This window comes from Dendrobium catenatum, unplaced genomic scaffold, assembly GCF_001605985.2.
Source record: "Dendrobium catenatum unplaced genomic scaffold, ASM160598v2 original_scaffold_238182, whole genome shotgun sequence".
In the NCBI taxonomy this organism is placed as follows: domain Eukaryota; kingdom Viridiplantae; phylum Streptophyta; class Magnoliopsida; order Asparagales; family Orchidaceae; genus Dendrobium; species Dendrobium catenatum.
Genome location: NW_021556590.1, coordinates 603,616 through 628,871, shown reverse-complemented (window position 1 = coordinate 628,871; position 25,256 = coordinate 603,616). Strand labels below are relative to the sequence as shown.

The window sequence follows — 25,256 nt, the reverse complement described above, 5'->3', positions numbered from 1 at the left end:
AAAATGATCAGAATTTTGCATATGATTTTCTAAAAATATTTTCGTTGAATTCCATTAACATTAAAAATTTCACTTAAGTCTTGTTGCGACGCGTCGAAAAGCGTGCGACGACTTATGAACGTTATTTTTAGGTTTTACAATTCTCCCCTCCTAATAAAAATTCGTCCTCCAAATTTAAAAGAAATACTAAACAGTAAATCAATACCTTAGCCAAATAAATGAGGGTAGTTATCCCTCATTTCTGACTCCTTCTCCTAGGTGGCATCCTTCTCTGACCTGTGCTTCCAAAGCACCTTAACATAAGGAATCATTCTGCTCCTCAACTGCTTAACATCATAATCAAGAATTTTCTCTGGTTCATTCACAAAAGTCAAATCCGATTGAATATCTACCACTTCAGTACTAATCCTCTATGCCTCATCTGAAATATATTTTCTTAAAGAGGAAATATGAAACACATTATGCACTCCACTCATGTGTGCTGGTAGAATCAACCTATAAGCTACCTTCCCAATCCTTTTTGAAATCTCAAATGGTCCTACAAATCTTGGACTCAGCTTTCCCACCTTGCCAAATCTCTTCACTGCTTTTATTGGACTGACTTTGAGGAATACAAACTCTCCAACATCAAACTCAACTGGTCGGTGCTTGGCATCATAGTATTTCTTCTGTCTGTCCTGCACTACCCTCAATGTATCTCGAATCAACCTGATCTTTTCTGTAGCATCATCCACCAGATCAGCACCAATAATCTTCTTTTCCCTTGTCTCAGCCCGGCTTAAAGGTGTCTTACACATTCTTCCATACAAAAGCCTCATAAGGAGCCATACCGATACTTGCTTGAAAGTTGTTGTTGTAGGCAAATTCAATCAAAGGTACATATGCTTCCCACTTGCCACCAAAATTCAAAACACATAACATGAGAAAATCTTCTAAGGTCTGGATGGTTCTTTCTGATTGCCCATCTGTCTGAGGGTGAAAAGCTGTACTAAAGGTAAGTCTAGTATCCAAAGCTTTATGAACCTTCTTCCAAAATCTAGAAGTGAATCTCCCATCCCGATCTAACACTATAGACTTAGGTATCTCATGTAATCTGACAATCTGATCAACATACAGGCTTGCCAATTTTTCAACTGGATCAGACTGTTTGATAGGTATAAGTGTGCAGACTTAGTCAACCTATCAATAATTACCCATAAAGCATCACTTCCTCTTATGGATCTAGGTAAACCAACCACAAAATCCATAGCAATGTCTTCCCATTTTCACTCTGGTATGAGTAACGGCTGTAGAAATCCTCCTGGCTTTTGATGTTCAGCCTTAACCATCTGACATGAAATACATTTGGATACTGTATCTGCCACACTTCTCTTTATTCCTGGCCACCAAAACATCTCTTTTAAATCCTGGAACATCTTATTATTGCCTGGATGAATGGTGTAACTAGAGTAGTGAGTTTCTTAAAAGATTTCTTTCCTTAAGTCATCCACATCTAATATGCACAATCTGCCCTTATAACGAATCAATCATTCACCATCAAGCTCAAAATCTTCAATGAGTCCCACACTAACCATATCCATTATCTTCTTAAAATTTGTATCAAGTGGCAAGGCTTCTCGTACCCTTTCTGGAAAGGTTGATATAATAGTAGTTTGATTCAACCTTATAATTTCTATATCATTAGGTTAAACCACTGAATTTTCCAACTTCTCCAAATCCCTTATCAATTCTTTATGTTGTGTAATCATATAGTTTGCACTACCTGAATTCTTTTTGTTTAAAGCATGAGCAATAATATTTGCTTTGCCCAAATGATATTGAATGTCTAACTCATAATTTTTAATGAGTTCTAGCCATCTCCTCTGCCTTAAATTCAGTTCCTTCTGGGTGAAGATATACTTCAAACTCTGGTGGTTAGTAAAAACTTCACACCGAACACTGTACAAGTAATGCCTCCATATCTTCAAGGCAAAAACTACTGCAGCTAACTCCAGATCATGAGTCGGGTAATTCCTTTCATGATTCTTCAATTTCCTAGAAGCATAGGCAATGACTCTTCCATTCTGCATTAGTACACAACCCAACATTTTATGTGAGGTATCATTATAAATTTGAAATACATCTGATCCTGAGGGGATAGTCAGCACTGGAGCAGTTATCAAACATTACTTTAACCTCTGAAAAGCTTCCTCACACTGAGCTGTCCAATCAAACTTCACTGCTTTCTAAGTCAATCTGGATATGTTGCAACCCATGACCCCAAGCTTAAGATTTTGATGATGACAAATAATAATTGACTTGAGATTCATTGAATATTATTTGCTATTATCCGTGAGTACTAACATTTCAGGAAGATCAAAAGCTATTCAGGACGACAGGAAGACTCAAGGATGGGTAGATTAGGAGTAAGAGTCTGTAATGTATTTTCTTTTTTATTTTATTTTTATTTTCTTGAGTCTGGCCACAAAATGCATAAAAGCTCGAGCAACCATGCACACACACAGGGGGAGAAGTTTTAAATGTAGAATGTAATAAAATTTCTTCTCTGTAGATCATACTGTACGATGATAATTCGTACTGTATGATCAGAGGGTTGTAGTACGATTCTGTGAATACATCGTACAGTACGAAATTATATCGTACTGTACGATATGTTCAAATCCAAAACTCTAGACGTTGTTTAACTTAAGTAAGAAATTTTTCGCCGTTCGTACGTACTGTACGATTATTTTTAAATACTTACTTAACTTAACCCATGATTAGGGCAAGAAATCCGGGCTTAATTATAATTTGAACATCGTACTGTATGAACCCATTCATACAATACGATGAACAGAGACGAATTATAATCATCCCGGATGATCAGTTGTTTTTTGTCTCATCGTACTGTACGATGTACATCGTACCATAAGATGAACAGAGACGATGTTTTATCGTCCCGACTATCGTCTTGTACGAACTGTGTTGTCATGGATCGTACCGTACGATTTAGTATCGTACTGTACGAACATTTTTGAACTGTTCGTACCACTTCGTACCAGGATGAAGTCTATTTATGAAGATCATACTGTACGATTGTAGAACCGTACTGTACGATAGTAACGACTACTTTGAGATTTCAGGGTTTTTGGAGCTCGTTTTTTATGTATCAAAAAGTAAATTTTCAAAGAGTGTTTGAGAGAGGAGCACGTGGTTAGAGAGGGATTCCAAGGGAGAGAGCTCTAGAGAAGTTCTTGAGGGTTTGAGAGAGGAAGGAGAAGGTGAGCGTTGTGAGGGAGAAGAGGTGTGAGGGAGATCACACGGTTGCTCCAAACTTGCTGCATCTTGCTCCTCATGTGGCCCTAGAAGAATTTGAGGGAGGATCTCCAAGGGAAAAGCTCATCTACATCCGTGACCTCGAGGTACTCTGCCTTCTCCAGGAGGGAGAAAAACGAGAAGGTTCTCTGCCGTCGCCAGGAGGGCGAAAATAGAGTTTGGCACTCCACCACGCCGGGTTGGTGAAATAGAGGTTTGTAAAGGCTTCTCCGCCTTGCCGAGGGGGGCAAAAGGAGAACTATAATTGGTAGTGAAAATCCCGGAGCGGAGGAGTTCGGAGAGTGGACGTAGGTCATATTTTGACCGAACCACTATAAAAATCTTGGTGTGTTTTTTCCTTACTGCATTTCATTACTGCGTGCCTTTTTAATTTCAAAATATTTGCCTTGAAAAATTTGGAAAAAAAGGTTGTTTAATTTTTCATATTAAAATTCTAAAAACAACGAAAAGATTTAGAACTCCTACTTAGGTTTTAATTATTGTCAAAAAGTTTTCACAATTCACCCCCCCTCTTGTCCATATAGTAATTTCAGGATAGTGGCATAGCCATCTGTGAAAATCCTTCAACAAACCTTCTATAGTAGCCTGCCAATCCCAAAAAGCTCCTAACCTCAGTCACTATAGCTGGTCTTGGCCAGTCTGCTGTTGCTTGCACCTTATGCTGATCCACGGATATCTTCCCATCAGTGATCACATGCTCCAAAAAATTTACACTCTTCAGCTAAAATTCACACTTGGAGAACTTAACATACAATTCATTCACTTTTAAGGTATGCAATACTGCCCTTAAATGATTTGCATGTATCTCTAAATCAGGGGAGTAAACAAGTATATCATCTATGAATACTATCACAAATAGATCTAAAGAGGGCTCAAAGGTTCTATTCATGAGATCCATAAATACTGCAGGAGCATTTGTCAAACCAAAGGGCATCACTACAAACTCATAATGCCCGTATCTAATACTGAAAGAAGTCTTTGTAATGTCCTTCTCTATAATCCCGAGCTGATGATACCCTAGCCTCAAATCAATCTTGGAAAACACTGAAACACCTTCAAACTGATCAAATAAATCATCTATCCTTGGGAGAGTATACTTATTCTTCACTCTCAATTTATTCAGCTATATGTAACCTATACAGAGCCTTAATTAGGCTTCCATCTTTCTTTTTCATAAAAAGAACAGGAGCACCCTAAGGGGAGGTACTAGGCCTGATGAAACTCTTCTCAAGCAACTCTTGTAGTTACTCCTTCAACTCCTTAAGCTCCTTAATTGTCATTCTATACGGAGCCTTAGCAATATGTTCAGCTCCTGCCACTAACTCAATAGAGAAATCTATTTCTTTACTAGGAGGTAAGCCAGGTAAATCATTTGAAAATACTTCTGGAAACTCCTAAACAATTGGGATATCTTTCAGCTCTCTTTCTTCTTTCTTCTCCTCCTTAACATAGGCCAAGAAGCCTTCATATCCTTTCTTTAATATTTGAAAAGCCTTCAGAGATGATACAATTACTGCAGTTACTCCTTTATTCCATTGAAATTTGAATTTTTTCTCTCATGGCATACAAAACTTAACATCCTTTTTGTTACAATCTATAGTCACGAAATAGAAAGATAACCAATACATGCCTAAGATTGCATCAAACTCAGATAGAGGTAATACAATCAGATCCGCCTTGAAGCTCTTATCACAAATCCTCAAATCCACTTAACATTTCTACTTAGCTTCCATATGATTTCCTTTAGGTATTAGGACTGATAGAGACTTCATCATAACTGTAGGAAGAAAACTTGCATATCTAACAAACTCTTTTAAAATAAAGGAGTGGGACGCTCCAGTATCAAACAAAATTCTAACGGGTCTATCGCACATAAGAATTGTCTCTAATCATAAAGAGTTACATAATTTAATTATAAAACATGTCATTCATTATTCGTTGATTTCATTTCTATTCATTATTCATTCATATTTATGTAAAAATTATTTATTTCAATTAATTAAATTATGCACTTGTAACCACATCAGGATACCTCTTAGCTTCTTGCTGGTACAATCCATAGACTCATGGCTGAACATTCTAACGAGTCTGACCTTGAGAAGGCACAGAAGTTGTAAACTCCACAACTATTGGTCTACCAGCAGTCCTCTGAGTATTATTGCCTGATCTAATCTCTGTAGCAAATTTTTGTCCCAAAAGAGGGCAAGACTTCGTCATATGTCCAAGCTGATTGCACCAAAAAAAAGTATTAGTGCTAGAGAGGCACTCTCCCTTATGCGCTCATCCACACTTACTGCATAAAGTAGCAGTTGAAGCAATGCTGTCAGAGTTGCTGGATCTGGACTTCTTCCAAGTAGAAACTCCTGATTGAGAAGACTGAGCAAATTGGGAGGGCTTTGACCTGCCATCCATCTTCTTTTTTTAAAAATCTCTCATCTTCTAAGTTGCATGTATATCCATCTCAATCATTCTGACTCTTTCCACCAAAATAGAGTAATCCTCAATTCCAAAAGAAATGAGAGGCTGCCTTATCATATCCTTTAACTCATTCAGAAAGCGGTGACACTTCTCCTCAGCATTTGGTATCAGGTGAGGGGCATACCTGAATAACATTGTAAACTTTACCTCATACTGAGAAACAAATCAGTCTCCCTGAACCAATCTGTTGAACTTATCCTACATCTGTCTCCTGGCTGACATAGTTACATACCAGCCTCTAAATACCTTTACAAACTCCTCCCACGAGACTTGGCTGCTTGATATTCCTCTAAAGGTTTCTTCTAACTAACACCTCCACCACCTCTCAGCCTCTCCATCAAAGGCATAAGCAGCCAATGTCACTCTCCTATCCTCTGGGCAAGACATGCCCTCAAGGATCTTTTCAATCCGCATTAGCCAGTCCTCAGCCTCTATAGGTCCGCCACTTGAAAATAACGGAGGCTTCATATCCTGAAATAGTTTCAGGTTCTTATCCATAGGTCGACATCCACTTCCACTCCTCTAAGTTTGAGAAGTCTTAATCATCTGAGTCATCGCTTCCATCATATGAGCGGATGACACCAAAGTGTTGTTCCTCTGAGGTTATGCTACTTCTAGTAGCTCCCTCCATTCCTCCATATCAATGCCATCAGTGGCATTTTGCTCAGGATCCATATTCCTGAGATAAAATACATCAATCATAAGACAAAATAATTCATAAATTTACACTTCCTAAATATTCTAAGTGTAAAGGCTGTTTTCCTCCCAGGATCGTCCGGGATGAAGTGGATCGTCCCGGACGAAGTGGATCGTCCCGGGACGATCTGTACAGATTGTGAAGAAATCTGCATGTTCGTATGTACGAATCTGGAACAATCGGGGCGAACCGTCGGAATGAACTGAACCCGAGAGTTTCGTCCCGGGACGACGAAATTGGCATTTGATTTTGTCTGGACGATCTGGTCCACGATCTGGTCTAGAGGAGATCATCCCGGGACGATCGGGAACATCGTCCAGGACGATCCTGCTTAATAAATATCCGATTTAAGTCGTTTTGAAGAGAGAGAAAGTCCAGGAGAGAGAAAACCGAAGGGAAAAGAAGAAAAGTGGATTTTTGGGCGACTTCCGTCCGTTTGCGTCCGTCGCCGTAGTTGGAGAAGTTGACCGACTCGAGGTAAGGCACATTCCGCCTTTCTCAATTTTCAGAAACGAGAATTTTGACGACTTTTTAGTCTCAATTTTTGTTTCTGTTAGCAAATAATTGATTTTATTTCGCACTGCTAAAGATTTTACCGCGTAACTTTTGGTATGTTTATGAGATGATAATTGTGCACGTTTTGAGTATTTTTTGGAAGATTTTTACCGGATATTTTGAATTCTGTGTCATTTTAATTGAATTGTAAATTATCAGGATGTTGAAAAATGTTACTTCAGTACAGTAAAAGTCTTATAATGTTGTTGTGGATATTCTGTGATAATTTGGTAAATTTCTAGATATGTAAATTTTGTGTAAATTTTGTATACTGTCGTTATGCTGCTGATTTTTCATATGAATTATGATTTTTCTGAATTGATACATTGAATGAATTGAAGTGTTTGTATGTTATCATAAGGGAGTTATATAGGGCCATGATCCTTTGAGATTATGTAAGTGTCAGAAAAATCTGATATGAGCTCTGAAATCTGAAAATAAGTTCTGTTCCGGAATTTTGAATATCTGTTCTATTCTGGTGCTATAAGCACAAAGGGAGACATAAAGGGTCAGAATCCGTCGAGATTCTGTAAGTGTCAAGGAAGGGAGACATAAGGGACCAGAATCCGTCGAGATTCTGTAAGTGTCAGGGATGGGAGGCATAAGGGGCCAAAATCCATAGAGATTCTGTAAGGGTCTGGGAATTTGAAATCTGATATGTGATATGTTATCTGAAATCTGATATTTGATATCTGATAATCTGTGCTGTGACTTATATGATCTGTTTTATGAATTATGTGATTAGAATTATTTGATATGAATGTGATTTTATCTGATTTCTGTACGATTCTGGTTATTCCGTAAGATTCTGTTTGCTCTATAACATGAAAGCCTTATGATATCTGTTCTGAACTCTGATTTAAAATGACTTCAATTTTCTGTATCAGTTGTTTAATTTCTGTTGATCAAGTATCTGTTCTACGATTTTCGTTCGGCTATTTTCTGATGTATTTTCTGATGTGAATTTCTGATGATTTAGATTGGTGAGTGATGTCTTGCTGGGCTGTGTTAGCTCATCCTTGTTTTCTGCGTGGTTTTTAGGTTCTGGAAAAGGAAAGGAAGTTTTGGATTAGCAATTTAGAGTCTTATCAGTGATTAGGTATTTTGTACTTTTGATTTTTGTATAGTCATGGTTTTTCTGTTCTTTCTATCTGTAAGTCATGTACTGTATCTATATATGATTGTTTTGATGAAAGAAAAGATAGATGAACTGTTATGTATTTGGATGTTTATAGTAGCTCTGTGTTTTTCTGTCTATTTAATATTTCGAAGAAAGTCTGAAGCAAATTCCAAAGATAGATCCTGGATTTTCAAAGGTTCCGTCGCGGCCAGATGCGAGCGGGATCCGTCCCGGTCGGGTTGGGTCGTGACAAGCCTTTTAAGTGGTATCAGAGCAATAGTTTTGGAATTTGGATTGTAAGATAGAGCTATAGGAAGTGATATGTGTGAGTCTGTCAGGGTAGTTCTGATTTGTCTGAATTTTTATTCTGTTGTTTTGTGCCTAGTTTTCTATGTGATTATGGATCTGCCAGACCCATATATGACAGATGGGCAGAGTGCTAGTCAAGCAGCTCCGATGAGTAGTACTGCCCCAGTGGTTGGTTTTGATACACTTTCTTAGTTTGCTACGCTGGTTGCTCAGATAATGAGCGAGACTCAGAGTAGAGCCTCTACTGTTCGATCTGAGGATGTGGATAGACATCTACAAATGTTTCTGAGATTGAAACCTCCGAGGTTTGAGGGCACTGTTGAGCCCAGAGCAGCTGAAGAGTGGTTGAGGAGGTTGGAGAAGTCTTTTCACGGTATGCAGTGTCCGTCGGACAGGAAGGTATCGTTGGCAGTTTTTCTGTTAGATGGGGAGGCTGAGCGCTGATGGATGGGCCAGCAGGAGGAAAAGTTTTAAGGAAAGCTAAACTCTCTGATCTCTTGGGAAGAGTTTTCTGAGGTATTTCGATCGTGGTTTGTACCTCCTTCTACAAGACAGCAGATGCATGAGACTTTTTTTAGACTAGTTCAGGGGAGCAGGACTGTGATGCAGTATGAGGCAGAGTTTACTGCTTTAGCCCGATATGCTCCGCAGTTGGTGAGTACTTCTGCTGAGAAGTGCTATAGATTTCTAAGGGGACTAAGAGATAGTCTGAGGCAGCCCTTGGTACCGTTTCATATTTCTAATTTCTCTGAGCTTGTGGAGAGAGCTCGTCTGATAGAGAATGATCTGATGGCTACCCAGCAGCGGTGGACTGCGAGTAGGAAGAGGTTCGGGGGTGATGTTTCTAATAGTGGTTCTTCTGGCAAGAGGAGATTTGTTTCTAGAGATCCCAGGAGGAGTGGACAGACGGGATCCACTACAGTTTCTGGTACTGCCGCTACCAGTACGACCAATTCTGGATCTGTCAGTGGGGCACCTGTGTGCCAAAGTTGTGGACGATAACATTTTGGTCAGTGCTACAAGATGACTGGTCAGTGCTTCAGATGTGGTTAGCCAGGACATTGGATTGCAGAGTGTCCACAGGTTGGATTTGATAGACGATCTGAGTTCCAATCTGATAGTAGACCTGTTGGTTCAGCAGGAAGGCCGAGGATTGTTCCTCCACATACTGTGAGTGAAGGATCCTCTGGTAGAGGTGGTGGGTCGAGTTCTGTGGCACGGAGACCACCTACTGGTAATCAGCGGGAGTCTAGTGGTTCAGAAGCTCCAGCTCTAGTTCAGCCACGTGTGTATAGTTTGAGTCAGCAGGAGGCTCGAGATGCTCCGGATGTGGTGACAGGTACGATTTATATTTTTGAACATCCCTGTCGTGTTCTATTTGATTCTGGAGCCAGTCACTCGTTTCTTTCCCAGCGCTGTTTTGATGCTTTGCATCTGGATTCTATTTTGCTACCAGTTTTGCTTTCCATTATTTTGCCGGCTCTTGCCCGGAAGTTTTATTTCTGTGAGCTTGATATTTCAGGCAAAAAATGGAAATCGAGTTTGATTTTATTGCCGATTTCTTCTTACAATGTGATTTTGGGTATGGATTAGCAGAGTCTGTATGAGGCCCAGATTGACTGTTTGAAGAAGCAAGTGAGCTTGCTTATGGATGGTGAGAGGTATGTATTTCAAGGATTACGAGGTGTTCTATCATGTCTGATTTATGTGTTGGAAGTCAGAAGAATGTGGAAGAATGGTTGTCCGGTATTTTTGGCTTTTATACGGGATATGAATCTAGATGTGGGTTTTGTTTTTGATATACCGGTTGTACAGGAGTTTTCTGATGTATTTCTTGAGGAGTTGGTTGGTTTGCCTCCGGATAGAGATGTTGAGTTATGTATTGATGTTTTTCCAGGTACAGCTCCAATATCAAAAGCTCCGTACAGGATGGCACCGAAAGAACTTTCTGAGTTGAAAGTTCAGCTCCAGGAGTTTGTGGATAGAGGATTTGTTCGTCATAGTGTTTCTCCTTGGGGAGCACCTGTACTGTTTGTGAAAAAGAAGGAAGGAACACTCCGTTTGTGTGTTGATTACAGAGATTTGAATAAAGTCACGATCAAAAACAAGTATCCATTACCACGGATTGATGACTTGTTTGATCAGCTTTCTGGTTCTTCTGTATTTTTAAAGATTGATTTGAGATCTGAATACTATCAAGTGAAGTTGAAGGAAGCTGATGTGTTAAAGACAGCTTTCAGTACTCGGTACGGACACTACGAGTTTTGGTTATTCCTTTTGGGGTAACCAATGCACCAGCTGTTTTCATGGATCTGATGAACAAAGTGTTCAAGGAGTATCTGGATCAGTTTATGATCGTCTTCATCGATGATATTCTGGTGTATTCTGCTTTTGAGGAAGATCATGCCAGACATTTGAGCATTGTGTTGGAGACTTTGAGATAGCATCAGTTGTATGCTAAGTTTTCCAAGTGTGAATTCTGGTTGAAGAGCATTTCTTTTCTGGGGCATGTGGTGAGCGGTGAAGGTATTTCTGTTGATCCTCAGAAGATTCAAACTGTTGCTGATTGGCCAAGGCCTACTACGGTATTTGAGGTACGTAGTTTCTTAGGCATGACCGGATATTATAGAAAATTTATGAAGGGATTTTCTCAGATTTCTACACCTCTGACGAGACTGACTTAGAAGTCAGTAGCTTTTGTTTGGACTTCAGAATGTGAGGCTAGTTTTTAGAAGTTGAAGGATTGTTTGACTTCAGCTCCTGTGTTAGCACTTCCGTCAAATACGGAAGGATTTCAGGTGTTTAGTGATGCTTCACTGAAAGGTTTGGGGTGTGTTCTGATGTAGCATTGTCGGGTAATAGCCTATGCTTCGAGACAGTTGAAACCACATGAAAAGAATTACCCGACGCATGATTTGGAATTGGCTGCAGTTATTTTTGCTTTGAAGATTTGGCGTCATTATTTGTGTGGCGTCAGATGTGAAATATTTACGGATCATAAGAGCTTGAAGTACATATTCACTCAAAAGGATCTGAATTTGAGGCAAAGAAGATAGCTTGAGTTAATCAATGACTACGACCTGACGATTCAGTATCAGCCTGGTAAGACTAATGTGGTAGCATATGCTTTGAGCAGGAAGTCTTCTGGATTATCAGGTATTCAACTCACTTCTGATGACTATCTGATACGAGATATGGAAAGATTATAGTTGGAGGTGATTTCCTCTACTGGTATAGATTCCAGTGTTTTGACTCAGATGAACATTCAATCTTCTCTAAAAGAAAGGATTCAGGAAGCTCAGAAGTCAGCCTCTGACTATTTGAAGTTAATTACTCAGATTGAATCTGGTAAGAAACCTGAACTACGAGTTTCTGATTCTAGTATTATTTTGTGCAAGAATAGACTGTGGATTCCTATATTTGGAGATTTGAGGAAAGAGATTCTGTACGAATCTCACCATTCAGGCTATACGATACATCCGAGAAGTGGCAAGATGTATGGAGATATGAAAAGTTTGTTCTGGTGGCTTGGAATGAAAAAGGATGTAGCAGATTTTGATGTGAAATACGAAGCCTGTCAGTTAGTGAAGACAGAGCATCAGCGACTAGGAGGTCTTTTGCAGTCATTGCCTATCCCTGAGTGGAAGTGGGAGGAGGTAACGATGGACTTTGCTATGGGTTTCCCTCGATCTAGGCAAGGGCATGATGCCATCTGGGTGATTGTGGATCGATTGACGAAGTCTGCACACTTTCTTCCGATCAGGCAGACGGATCCGATGGATAAGTTGGCACAGGTATATGTGAAAGAAATTATTAGATTACATCGTGTGCCTAAAGTGATTGTATCTGATTGAGATAGACAATTTACTTCCAGACTTTGGAAGGGCATTCAACAAGGCTTGGGTACGAAGTTGCTTTTCAGTACGACTTTTCATCCGCAGACTAACGGACAGTCTGAGAGGACTATTCAGGTACTGGAAGATCTTTTGAGGTTGTGTTTTGGATTTTGGAGGAAGCTGGGAAGATCATATTCCTTTGATAGAATTTGCTTATAATAACAGTTTCTAGTCCAGTATTGGTATGGCACCTTATGAAGCTTTGTATGGCCGAAAGTGTAGAACTCCTTTGACTCTGACTGAAGTGGGCGATAGACAGGAAATGGGTGCGACGTTTGTGGATGAAACTGTTATGAAAATCAATTTGATTAAAGAAAGATTGAAAGCTGCACAAGACAGGAAACAGAAGTATTATAATTAGAAGCACATGTTCGTTGAATTTCAGATTGGTGACTTTATGTATGTCAAAGTCAGTCCGATGAAAGGTGTCAGCAGATTTGGAAAAGTGAGCAAGAACAGTCCAAGGTATGTCGGACCTTTTGAGATTATTGAAAGAATTGGAAAGTCTTCTTATAGAGTGTTGTTATCCGACTAGCTGTCTGATGTGCATAATATTTTCCACGTATCCTCTTTGAGAAAGTGGATATCTGATTCTGACAAGAAAGTTTCTTCTGATGAGGTTGAGATTCAGGAGAATCTGCAGTACAAAAAAGAACCTGAGAAAATTTTGGCTTATGATGTGCGGAAACTGAGAAGTAAACAGATTCCTATGGTTAAAGTGCAGTGGAAGCACAGAACAGCTCGGGAAGCGACTTGGGAGAAGAAGTCGGACATGAGGAACTCATATCCGTATCTGTTTTGACTCAGTTTGGTTTGAAAATGTCGAGGACGGCATTTTTTTAAAGTTGGGGAGATTGTAAAGGCTGTTTTCCTCCCAGGATCGTCCGGGACGAAGTGGATCGTCCCGGGATGATCTGTACAGATTGTGAAGAAATTTGCATGTTCGTCTGTACGAACCTGGAATAATCGGGACGAACCGTTGGGACGAACTGAACCCGAGAGTTTCGTCCCGGGACGACGAAATTGGCATTTAATTTCGTCTGGACGATCTGGTCTAGAGGAGATCGTCCCGGGACGATCGGGAACATCGTCCGGGACGATCCTGCTTAATAAATATCCGATTTAAGTCGTTTTGAAGAGAGAGAAAGTCCAGGAGAGAGAAAACCGAAGGGAAAAGAAGAAAAGTGGATTTTTGGGCGACTTCCGTCCGTTTTCGTCCGTCGCCGTAGTTGGAGAAGTTGACCGACTCGAGGTAAGACACATTCCGCCTTTCTCAATTTTCAGAAACGAGAATTTTGACGACTTTTCAGTCTTGATTTTTGTTTCCGTTAGCGAATAATTGATTTTATTTCGCACTGCTAAAGATTTTACCGCGTAACTTTTGGTATGTTTCTGAGATAATAATTATACACGTTTTGAGTATTTTCTGGAATATTTTTACCGGATATTTTAAATTCTGCGGCGTTTTAATTGAATTACAAATTATCAGGATGTTGAAAAATGTTACTTTAGTACAATAAAAGTCTTATAATGTTGTTGTGGATATTCTGTGATAATTTGGTAAATTTCTAGATTTGTAAATTTTGTGTAAATTTCGTATACTGCCATTATGCCGCTGATTTTTCGTACGAATTCTGATTTCTTTGAATTGATACATTGAATGAATTGAAGTGTTTGTATGCTACCAGAAGGGAGTTATAAGGGGCCAGGATCCTTTGAGATTCTGTAAGTGTCAGGGAAATCTGATATGAGCTCTGAAATCTGAAAATAAGTTCTGTTCCGGAATTCCGAATATCTGTTATGTTCTGGTGCTATAAGCACAAAGGGAGATATAAAGGGCCAAAATCTATCGAGATTCTGTAATTGTCAGGGAAGGGAGACATAAGGGGCCATAATCCGTCGAGATTTTGTAAGTGTCAGGGAAGGGAGGCATAAGGGGCCAGAATCCGTAGAGATTCTGTAAGGGTCTGGGAATTTGAAATCTGATATGTGATATGTTATCTGAAATCTGATGTTTGATATCTGATAATCTGTGCTGTAACTTATATGATCTGTTTTATGAATTATCTGTTAGAATTATTTGATATGAATGTGATTTTATCTGATTTCTGTACGATTCTGGTTATTCCGTACGATTCTGTTTGCTCTATGACATGAAAGCCTTATGATATCTGTTCTGAAATCTGATTTGAAATGACTTCAATTTTCTATATCAATTGTTTGATTTCTGTTGATCAAGTATCTGTTCTACGATTTCCATACGGCCATTTTCTGATGTATTTTCTGATGTGAATTTCTGATGATTTAGATTGGTGAGTGATGTCTTGTTGAGCTGTGTTAGCTCATCCTTATTTTCTGCGGGGTTTTCAGGTTCTGGGAAAGGGAAGGAAGTTTTGGATTAGTAGTTCAGAGTCTGATCAGTGATTAGGTATTTTGTACTTTTTGATTTTTGTACAGTCATGGCTTTTCTGTTATGTTCTGTTCTTTCTGTCTATAAGCAATGTACTGTATTTGTATATGATTGTTTTGATGAAAGAAAAGATAGATGAACTGTTATGTATTTGGATGTTTATATTAGCTCTGTGTTTTTCTGTCTATTTAATATTTGGAAGAAAGTCCGAAGCAAATTCTAAAGCTAGATCCTAGATTTTCAAAGGTTCCGTCGCGGCCCGATGCGAGCGGGATCCATCCCGGTCGGGTTGGGTCGTGACACTAAGACTCATTCAATCATCTTATAGGTTCTTTCATTGATCATTACTAAATCTTTGGCTTTGATACCACTCTTGTCACGACCCAGCCCGGCTAGCCAGATAATAACGGGGCGAGAACAGTAGGTCGTACGAATAATACATATAAAACATAAATAATTATATTTAAAACTTTAATGCTAGTACATAAATATCATCCAGAAATGAAAGAGCCACTAATAACATCAATACCATAATTGAAGTGTTCCAAACTGTTCTTCACACATAATTTCTAAAACACTAAACCATAATTACATAAACTCCAAATCATTGTTCTTACACAGGTACAAACTCAAATTGAAAACATAAAAGAAACCTCTCTTCCAGAGGTCCTCTACGACGATATGTGTACGGTCATCGTGCAGCCATCAGTTTTTAACATTTTCTTCTGAAAAACATTTTCAAATGTAGGATGAGCCAACGCTCAGCAGGTGAAAAATATTTATCTCAAATTTATGAAATATTTTTCTTAACACATATCATTAAACATGAAATAGAAAAAGGATAAGTATAAACATTGATACTTGCATTTATAAAATAGCTTCAATAACCGTTTCTTAAAATATTTTTCTTATTCCATAACATTCTTTTCTTTTTTTTTAATAAAATTTCCTTTTTCTTAAATGCATAACTTTTAAAATCATAATATGTTAATCACCCATCCCGGAAGTGTCTGATTTTGTACTCATCAGGTATACAGTCAAATTTTGATCATTTCCTTTACCATTGGCTCTACGAGTCTCCTTTACTATTATTTTTTGCACTTTTTGGATCAACATGCACATGCACTATAATATAATACTTATTTTCATCAAAAAATTTGAAACTGTTGAATGCCTCATATGATCTTCAATAGTCTTTCGGGTAAATGAAAACTTACATCTCTTATGTCTTCAATTATTTATTTAACTTGAATAGTTTAAATAATATGTCATGTATATAAGCAAAGATTGAAAAACTAAAAACCATAATAAAAATTTATATTCAGGAATATAAATTTATAACATTTTAAAAGTGCAGAATTATTTAATTAAAATTTCATAAATTCAATTTAAATGCAAATCACCTACTTTGCAAGAAGCGAATAAACACCACAATGTTGTACAACGCTGTCAACCACTTGCCTTCACCTTAATCCTCACCTAAAAGACAGTTACAATTTAACTAAGTATACATCGTGATTATATCCAAATAATTAATATAATTTATTTCTATTTTCGAAATTATTTAAATCTAAAATTTAGATATCCCTAAATCTTAAATTTTGCTCAAATCTCTATTCTAAAATTATTTCTAAACAATATTTAATAATTACCTAATTTATTTTCTGATTAATTAATTTAGGAAATTAGTGAAAATGAGATTTTCATCCAAAATCAAAATTTTCACTTTAAAATCATTCCTAAGGACCTTAGAAACACTTTTCCTAAAAGCACTTAATAGAAATTAGATTTTGAGTAAAAAGCCCTTATTTTTCTTTCTCCAAAAATCTCTCCAAAATCTTCATTTCTACTATTAAAATATTTCTCTAATAAATCCCTACTGATTCCTTAAAAAAATTTGGGAGAAAAACACATTTTCTATAAATACCCTAAAATTTCGTTATCAAATTTCTTGAGATTTTGAAAGATTCGCTTTAAAATAATCGTACCTGAATGTTCTTCTCGTTGTCCTATTCGATTTGGACTTATTTTCTCGCTGGAAAGCCCTCGTGGAACCCACTTATCCGCCCGTCCGTCCGCTCCCTCTCAGTTTGGTCGTGATTTGCGAAAGAAATGAAAGGGGGAGGGTTCGGGTAGTGTAATAAGGGAGAAAGGGTTTGTCAAAAGTCTATTATGCCCTTAAGTAAAATTTGGCATTCTATTCGCATAGGGGTAAAACCGGTATTTCCAAACTTCTGAATTTTATAATTCTCAAAATATACATAATTAAATATAAGTCCTATATGTCAAAACTATCAGAATTTTGCGTAGGATTTTTCAAAAATATTTCTGTTGAATTCTGTTAACGTTGAAAATTTCACTTAAGTCTCGTCGCGACGCGTCTAAAAGCGTGCGACGACCTATGAACATTTTTTTGGGTTTTACAATATTATTGATAAATTTTTATGTTATTTAAGACTTGATTGTTATGTAGATATATATCAAAATTTAGATGTAGCTTATAGTTTATTCAAGATAGGCATAATGTTTTATAAATTTCTTTCTCACTCAAAAGATGAAAAAAAAATGAGGATATGTACTAAGATGAAGATGTTAATTGTGAAGATGGAAAATAAGTGAAGTTGGTGGAGCGAGGATTGGTCTAGATGACCTTAGTATATTTTGCTATATCATACATAAATAATGAGAAAGAAGAGAATATGATGCAATATTGTTTATGTCAAAAATTACCCCTGTGAGGGAAAAATAATAAGACCAAGTTGAATAGCATCCGCTACTGATAAAAAAGTTGTATAAAGCAATATACCTTTTAAGTAATTAGATGAAATATAGTATATGATATGTAGAAAACCATAATTTTATAACATAAAATTATTTGATATTATAAAAATCTGCATGAAGCGCTACTATGCTAGCAAGCACAATGATGCTATACTTGTGAGCACAAAGATGACGGGAAAGTGCCGCCACAATGTTGAAGCCTTAGTTTTGACAAATAATATTGATGATTGATGAGACTGATTACTTATGATATTGATTGACTTATTAAACTGATCGAATGATATAAGAAATATGATTGATATGCAATAAGACTGATATGACACTAATATGAATACATGATAGATTGGTTCACTTGATATATAAATAACAAGAATGTGTATGATAGATTACTGTTTATATATGAATACGATTTCTTATATGCTCATTGATTATGTTTGGTGCATTGATTTCAGTTGTAGATTTTGATGACTTGTTGAGCTTTTTTGTGCTCATTATATAATTTATATATATATTTTTAGACAAGAGTAAGATAATAGAGGAGTAAAGATGATCTGGGTCTGCTAGCTAAAGTTTCGTTCTACATCTATTGGTTTTTCTTTTTTGTAGTCATACTGTATTCTTAGTGATGGATTGTTGTTGAGTGATCAATACGGCTATTGTACATACATTATTTTGGGCTTGTATCAGTTGTAACTATTAAATGAAAATAAATGTATATATATTTTTGTTGTTTATATAAAACTGTAAGCACTAGTTGATGTTTGAGAGAAAAAAAATGTAATTCTTCCAATTTAAATTTTGGGGTGTGACATGATATCACTATAGACAATTAGATATCCAAAATTAGGTTCTCATTATGTTGATTAAGAATACATTTCTTTATTCACCATAATATTTAAGCAACCCCTACAATTTTTATTCCAAAAGACAAATGCTATTACAACATCATAAAATTTCACAATAACCTCTGAGACATTTTGCCTCACATACAAATGCATAAACAACATACTTGAAACATACAGTTTATGACAAAGCTTTAATTAAAATACAAACAACATAACTATTTGCTTTTGACTTTGCAATCATCTTATAATCAGTTGGCTTTTCTGCAGTTAATCCTTATCTCTCCATCAGTTCCAGTTAAAGGACTTATATTTCCCATGTTTACAATAGCAGCAGAAAAATCATTGAAGAATTTAGAAGGATTAGCTGCATAAGTTGACACTTGAGAATCTGTGGAGCCTCCATTGTTGAGTTGCTGATCAGAATGTAGAAGGCCTCTTTGGTTCAATAGATTCTTGTAATAACAATTATCAAAGTAATTTGGACTACCAGCATCAAGTGGGGAAAGGTTGTCATCACCATTAGAGAGAGGACAATTGTTCTGTTCAGTGGAAGAGAATGAACTATTTATGTTGCTTTCATTGTAGACGCGGCTTCGGAATGTCGTGCATCTTGCTTGTCCTATTGTATGTGCTCCTGCAAAACATAAAAGTTCAGGTGAAATGTTACATTCAAATTTAAGCTTCATTTGGGAAAGCTTTCTTAGTGCTTTATGAAGCAGTTTCTTAGTACATAATTTTTTTGAATTTGAAATTTTTTTATCATAATGTTGTTTCATAAAGCAGTAAGAAAATTATTGCATACGAAATCTTAAATTATAATTTTGTTTGTTGTCTAACATGTTGCATGGTATGTTTTCTAGATAGCATATTTCATGTATGTCAGGAAAGAACTTGAAAAATATCATTGAAGATGTAAATTATCGATCAATCTTCTTGTAGGAAAAAAAAAATCAAAGCATATAAGTTACCTGAGAGGGATACCATATCTGTGGTGCTGAGACCTTTTTTAGAGAAGGCTGATATGAGAGTACTAAGATCTGATGTTGGTGCAGGAATATCTGTATTTGCTTGGCTAAAGCTTGCTGTTGTTGCATCTCTTCTTCCCAGCTGCACAGTCCAAGAAGGCCCTCCTAACTATCATGATTAAGTTTTGTTAAGTCAGTAAATATTTACAGAAAATTGCTAATTTTATTATATGTTCAAGATGTTTATAGCTATTTGTTGAAAAAATAATTGTAGAAATGTTCTTGAAAAATAATTTTCTCAAGAAATTGTTATAGTCATTAGATTTTCTGTTTATTTCAAAAAATTGAGTCTTAACTATCAAATTGTATCAAATTGTACAAATTTTAATTTTTGTACTAAAAAACTGTTTCAAGAAGGGGAAAGAAAGTCGTCTCAAACGAAGTCAAAGTAGAACAAATTATATAAAAGAAAAAAGGAAAAGAAATATAAGATAGTGTACTGAATATTTTTTTGAATAAATTTATGCAAGTTTCTTACAGCAACCACAGAGTCACGAGCAGCAATGGCTAAAATGTCAGCACAAGAGACTACTTGAGTGCACGAAGCCTCAACATTTGCTTTAATGGTATCAACAACATCAAAGCCTCTCAGGGAATTGTTGTTAGGCCCTGCAGTCTTCTCTCCTGTGAAGCTGGTAGTGTCATCCAGTAGAATGGAGCCATCACAGCCCTGCCATTAAAATATAATCAGCTTTATGTCTGCATATAGATTTTGTTTTGCGACAGCTTTTTTATAATTGCTTGTATTAAAAAACTGTTTTAAGAAGCAGTAAGAAAACAGTCCCAAACGAAAACTATAGTGTTTGGAAAAGACAAACTAAATATATGAAGAAGAATGAACTGTTTGGCTGAGGTTTTGCAAACGCACATTAACAAAACAGTCATGGAAATGAAGACGGAGGAGAGAAGCTCCCATGCGTTTTTCCTTGTAGATAGCCGCCCTAACAGTGGACTGGATGATACGGAAAGCTGAAGGACATGAATTGTCATAAAAGGTTGAGGAGAGCTGAGCAGAAGCCAAAGTAGCTGTGAAGAAGATGAATATGAGGAATTCTGGAGCATTCAAGCTCTGTTTAGAAGCCATGATCGTAATAATGGTAGACTGATTGAAACAACTAAGGATCATTTAGAGGAGTTATATAGGCACAGATCCAGTGAGGAGACCAAATTCAAACACGTCGCAGCCAGGAAAATATGCATTCGATAATGGATATGGAAAGTCAGAGTTGAAGCAGCTGGAATGGTGGAAAAGCTCATGGTTGATTGCAGCCTAATAAAGGGAAGTAAGCAAAGCTTTGGGTTGACTGTATTGCTTTGCTGTTCGAATGGTTTGTTTTAATGGAAATTGAGTTTGTTTAACTATCACTTATGATAGAAAATGCATGAAGTGAGTGGATTTTGTCAACTTTTTATAGCTATTTTGGGGCCCCTTTGGCATTATAATCAGCACTACTATCTTGACAGTGCATGGCATATGGTGATCTAGAAACACATTAGTTAGAATTGAGAGTTGCGGTTGCGTTGGGCTTAGAAAGTGAAGGCCTTTGTTGAACTAGCTAGTGGCCAAGGTTCGATGGCATAATACTTGAGCTATATATCGTGATGCAAAAGCTAGCTGATGGTTCTAAAATCTGAGAAACTTGAGACTAGGGACTGAAGGTACAACAAAGGAGAATTTAAGGAGGGGCATGAGGAGATTGAATAAGTGCACATCCAAAATCTTAAAGTATTTTTATATATCATATACTTTTTACTTGTATGATAATTTTTGTAATGATAGTTAATTGATGGCTCTGATATCTATTGGAAAATTCTGATAGTATTTTTAATATAAACAATTTATGCCCCCTAGGGGTGTAACCGGGTCAAGCCGACTCGCGAGCTGGCTCAAGCTCGACTTGTTAACAGGCTCGACGAGTCGAGCTCGAACAAGATTTCAAGCTCGATGGCTTATCGAGCTCGTGTTTGAACAACACACCACTCGACTTGAGCTCGTCGAACAGTAATTGCTGGCATGAAATTTCCTCGGGCAGGAATTTCCACTGGCAGGAACTCGTGGGCGGGAATTTCCGCGGGCAGGAAATTTTTGCTGGCGGGAAATTTCGGGACAGGAAATTGCATAAGAAGTTACGTGGGTGGGTCAACATGGATTCGACACGAGCTCGTGAACCGGCTCGTGCTTGTTCACAATGGGACAAGCTGAAACTCGAGCTCACCTTCAGATTGACGAGCTAAGCTCGATAGTGCTAAGAAAATGGCCATAAAATCTTTTCCATTCACACAAAGCTATCATCTACAATTTCCTATATTTCTCTTTGAGAAATTTTCTTATTAAACATAAAAAAAAAAAAACATCGCATTATGCAAATTTTTAACATGCACGAAACCTAAAAAATTATTAGTTGTTTGATCTTATATGTAAAATAAAATGTTAGTAAAATTTTTTGAGGTATTTAATATGAAGTAAAATGAATACATAGTAAACTCTTGGATATTTAAAATAAAAAAAACATCGCATTATGCAAATTTTTAACATGCACGAAACCTAAAAAATTATTAGTTGTTTGATCTTATATGTAAAATAAAATGTTAGTAAAATTTTTTGAGGTATTTAATATGAAGTAAAATGAATACATAGTAAACTCTTGGATATTTAAAATACTTCTAAAGATTTTTTTTTTTTTTTTTTTTGCTAAATTCATATGAAATTCCTTAGGGTTAGCATAAAACCAAGCACATAGGTAAACACTAAACATAATGTTAGGCCTAATTATGATCAAGTAAATTATGCTTTAAACCTACCATAAGCAGAACATTTTTAATTAAAATTTTATTAGTTTTTCCTATTGTACCAACTCCGACTGCCTTTATCATATTGTATTATGAAAGTGTTACCTTTCCTCTTCTCTTGGCTTCTAACATGATGAACTTCTTCATAACTTAATTCATATGCCTAGAGCACTTGATATCTTGGTTTTCAATGCTCTCACTAGACCTCTTATGAGAGCATATATACAAAATTAATGAAGTTATAATTTTGGGAACCTAGGTAAGTTTGGGTCCTACCATAAATTGAAATCAATATATGATATGTTGTGCAGATGAGACCTTGAGTGTCCAAAATAAATGTGAAATATTGTGAACTTTGCAATGGAAAATGCATTTAATGTGTCATAATATGCCAAAGTAAAATCTAACTCATAGAAATGGATGGGAAACCCTATGTGATGATGATTTCCTATATGATAAATGTACATGTGGTTCTCTCATATATAGTGTATGCATTGATCTTGATGAATAAGCCCATAAGTCTTTAATTTTCTTTTTGTAAAATTTTATTTTAGATTTTATGAATTACCAATTATATACATGCTGTATGCTCACTACTATTCAATTTTGGGGCTACATTCTCTAGTTCTTTAAATTAACTCTCTAAGTCAATATGTCCTTATATTTTTTCTTTAAGATTATTTATTACCTTTTCAAATTCTTTTTTTAGGTTATAATGTAATTCTTCTAATGTAATATGATCCTTTTTCAAGCATGCAAAATTTTCTATCAGATCCATGTGCTCTTATATCATTGCAGTTTAATCATGTATGATGCTAAAAAATTTTGTTCATCTATTTATTATTAATATGCATTTGTTCATAAAATGTAAGTAGTTCATCATATGTAAGATCACATATCTGATTGATGTCATAATCATTTGTTCAATCCCGAATTCCTAGTTTATGATTTTAATGATAAAAAACTTTATTGATTGAAATTTCATTTCTCCTAGAATATATTTGTATATTATTTTTCTATATTTACTAACATTTTAGGTTCATCATATACCACTCAAGAATGATCAAGGCCCAAGTTTGGGTAAAATAGGATGTTATTTGAAAGAGTCTATATTTTCAATTCTATTTATTTTTATATTTCTTGAGTCTGGCTATGTAAGGGTATATGATAAATTATCAACCATGCACACACACATAAGGGAGTAAGAAAAGCAAGGTGAAAATCTTTGAACTAGTCATATTGTACGATAACAATCATATTGTATGATCAATTATATGAAAAATTAGTGTAACAACTAATTTCATGATTACTGCTTATGAACTAACCGTATTGTGCTATCATAATCGTACTATGCAATCATAATAATATGGTATGATTCATTTCCATTAGGAAACACTAGTCACTGGAAAATTTTAGTAAGTATATAAAAAAATTAAATTTTAAATTGATCGTATTATACGATACTAATCGTACTGTATAATATTTAAAATCTTACTTAAATTAATCTCCATTGTTAGTCAATCATGTTAAGGTTTAATAAATATGGTCAATCATATTGTATGATGGATATAGACAAAATCTGATCGTCTTGGATATCTTATTAGACGAAACATTGATTTTTTTAACATATTTTATAATATGAAGCTAATCGTATTGAATGAACCCTTAATATTTGTACTAATTATATAGTACAATGTTAATTATACTAAATAATTGACATATATGATTTCAAATCATCCTAGTGGTCATCTTATATGAATAAAAGGAAACTAACTAATCGTATGGTAAGAACATACACTCTTATTGTATAATATGTACACAAAAATTGAATAGTTCATTTGAACGACTGTTCCATCATACTAGATGAATCCCTATTTTGAAATGATTGTACTATATGAACTCAAATCACACTTGATGAATAATGATGGCTTAATTAAAAACTTGGATTTGTTTAATCCTAATACTTAAGTAACTCAAAATTTTCTCTTATAAGACCTTTGTGTTAAGAGAGTTGCTATTTGCATATTTTATATTCTTGCAACTTGTATAGTTTTGATTATTCCAAATATTATTGTTTTAAGTTTTGTTATCTCCTAATATTTTTTGGAAGATTTGTTTTTGCTCTTGTGTGGAGTAACCTTTCAGAAAATTCGAACTGCAGACTAATGGCAACTTCAAATCAAATTCAGTATAAGATAGTTTGTAAATTGAAGCTTGTATTTTTCTTTGCATTGAGTTTGAGAGGGAGTGATTGTAATTGTGTAAACACACACATACTTAAGGAGATCTTTAAAAAATTACTGATCGTACGGGACGAACACAGTTCGTACGGGACGATCAAATCAGTTATCTCCTCGGAAGAGCAATGGAATAAACAGAAATCGACAAAAAATTTTCTCCGTCCTGATCATCCAGGATGAATTTTTATTCATCCAGGATGAATTTTTATTCATCTAGGATGAATTTTTATTCATCCTGGGATGAAATCTCCTCTGGAAAATTTTCATTCATACAAAATTTATATTCATTCCAGGATGAAATGCTCTCTGGAAAATTTCGTCCATACGAACTCCAATTCGTCCCAAGATGAAATGTCCTCTGGAAAAATTTTGTTCACACGAAATTAATATTCTTGCCAGGATGAAATGCTCTCTGGAAAAATTTCATCCAAAAAAACTCCAATTTGTCCCAGGATGAAATGTCCTCTATAAAAATTTCGTCCGGACGAACGCATATTAGTCCTAGGACAAAGCAAACTGACTCATAAAAAAAATTGGTAACTTCCTGCAGATTTCAGAACTGACCTATGGTATAACTGTTCGTACCAGACGAACCTGGTTCGCACGGGACATTAATGTGTATGAAGTCAGTTTGTACCAATATACATTGGGTTCGTTTCCAACTGAATTAAGTAACATTGTCCGGGATGATCCACGATCGTACAGGACGATCCACTGCTGACAGACTTGAATTTTAGCAGTTTTTAGACAAATTTTTCTGTCTTTCCTATATAAAGTCCAATATAAACTACCACT

At 36.1% G+C, this 25,256-nt stretch overlaps 3 protein-coding genes across 3 annotated transcripts; all 3 read right to left on the bottom strand.

Moving 5' to 3' along the window:
• Window positions 1–254: 254 nt before the first annotated feature.
• LOC114578967 lies at window positions 255–797 on the bottom strand. The gene is made up of 2 exons (XM_028692604.1): window positions 507–797; window positions 255–410 (listed from the first exon to the last, which is right to left on the bottom strand). The coding sequence occupies exons 1-2, from the start codon at window positions 795–797 to the stop codon at window positions 255–257; spliced, it is 447 nt and encodes a 148-aa protein (XP_028548437.1).
• Window positions 798–3,844: 3,047 nt separating this feature from the next.
• Window positions 3,845–6,291, bottom strand: LOC110100255. Its single transcript, XM_020827684.2, has 6 exons — window positions 6,116–6,291; window positions 5,791–5,917; window positions 5,610–5,678; window positions 5,409–5,541; window positions 4,097–4,359; window positions 3,845–4,036 (listed from the first exon to the last, which is right to left on the bottom strand). The coding sequence occupies exons 1-6, from the start codon at window positions 6,289–6,291 to the stop codon at window positions 3,845–3,847; spliced, it is 960 nt and encodes a 319-aa protein (XP_020683343.2).
• Window positions 6,292–18,455: 12,164 nt separating this feature from the next.
• LOC110100265 (cationic peroxidase 1) lies at window positions 18,456–20,554 on the bottom strand. The gene is made up of 4 exons (XM_020827697.2): window positions 20,300–20,554; window positions 19,910–20,101; window positions 19,375–19,540; window positions 18,456–19,040 (listed from the first exon to the last, which is right to left on the bottom strand). Exons 1-4 carry the CDS (start codon window positions 20,513–20,515, stop codon window positions 18,655–18,657), a joined length of 960 nt encoding a protein of 319 aa, XP_020683356.1. The 5' UTR covers window positions 20,516–20,554; the 3' UTR covers window positions 18,456–18,654.
• Between the last annotated feature and the right edge of the window lie 4,702 nt (window positions 20,555–25,256).

Excerpts from the sequence above, each read along its gene's own strand:
- LOC110100255 (XM_020827684.2), bottom strand. The coding sequence starts at position 6,291 with ATGGATAAGAACCTGAAACTATTTCAGGATATGAAGCCTCCGTTATTT. Across the intron at positions 5,542-5,609 it reads TTCAACTGCTACTTTATGCA|CTTGGACATATGACGAAGTC; the intron begins GTAAGTGTGGAT and ends TGGTGCAATCAG. Across the intron at positions 4,360-5,408 it reads AACTTCTGTGCCTTCTCAAG|TGTTTTCCAAGATTGATTTG; the intron begins GTCAGACTCGTT and ends AAGGTGTTTCAG.
- LOC110100265 (XM_020827697.2), bottom strand. The coding sequence starts at position 20,515 with ATGGCTTCTAAACAGAGCTTGAATGCTCCAGAATTCCTCATATTCATC. Across the intron at positions 19,541-19,909 it reads CTCGTGACTCTGTGGTTGCT|TTAGGAGGGCCTTCTTGGAC; the intron begins GTAAGAAACTTG and ends TAATCATGATAG. Across the intron at positions 19,041-19,374 it reads AGATATGGTATCCCTCTCAG|GAGCACATACAATAGGACAA; the intron begins GTAACTTATATG and ends TATGTTTTGCAG.
- LOC114578967 (XM_028692604.1), bottom strand. The coding sequence starts at position 797 with ATGTGTAAGACACCTTTAAGCCGGGCTGAGACAAGGGAAAAGAAGATT. Across the intron at positions 411-506 it reads TTTCAAAAAGGATTGGGAAG|AGGATTAGTACTGAAGTGGT; the intron begins GTAGCTTATAGG and ends GATGAGGCATAG.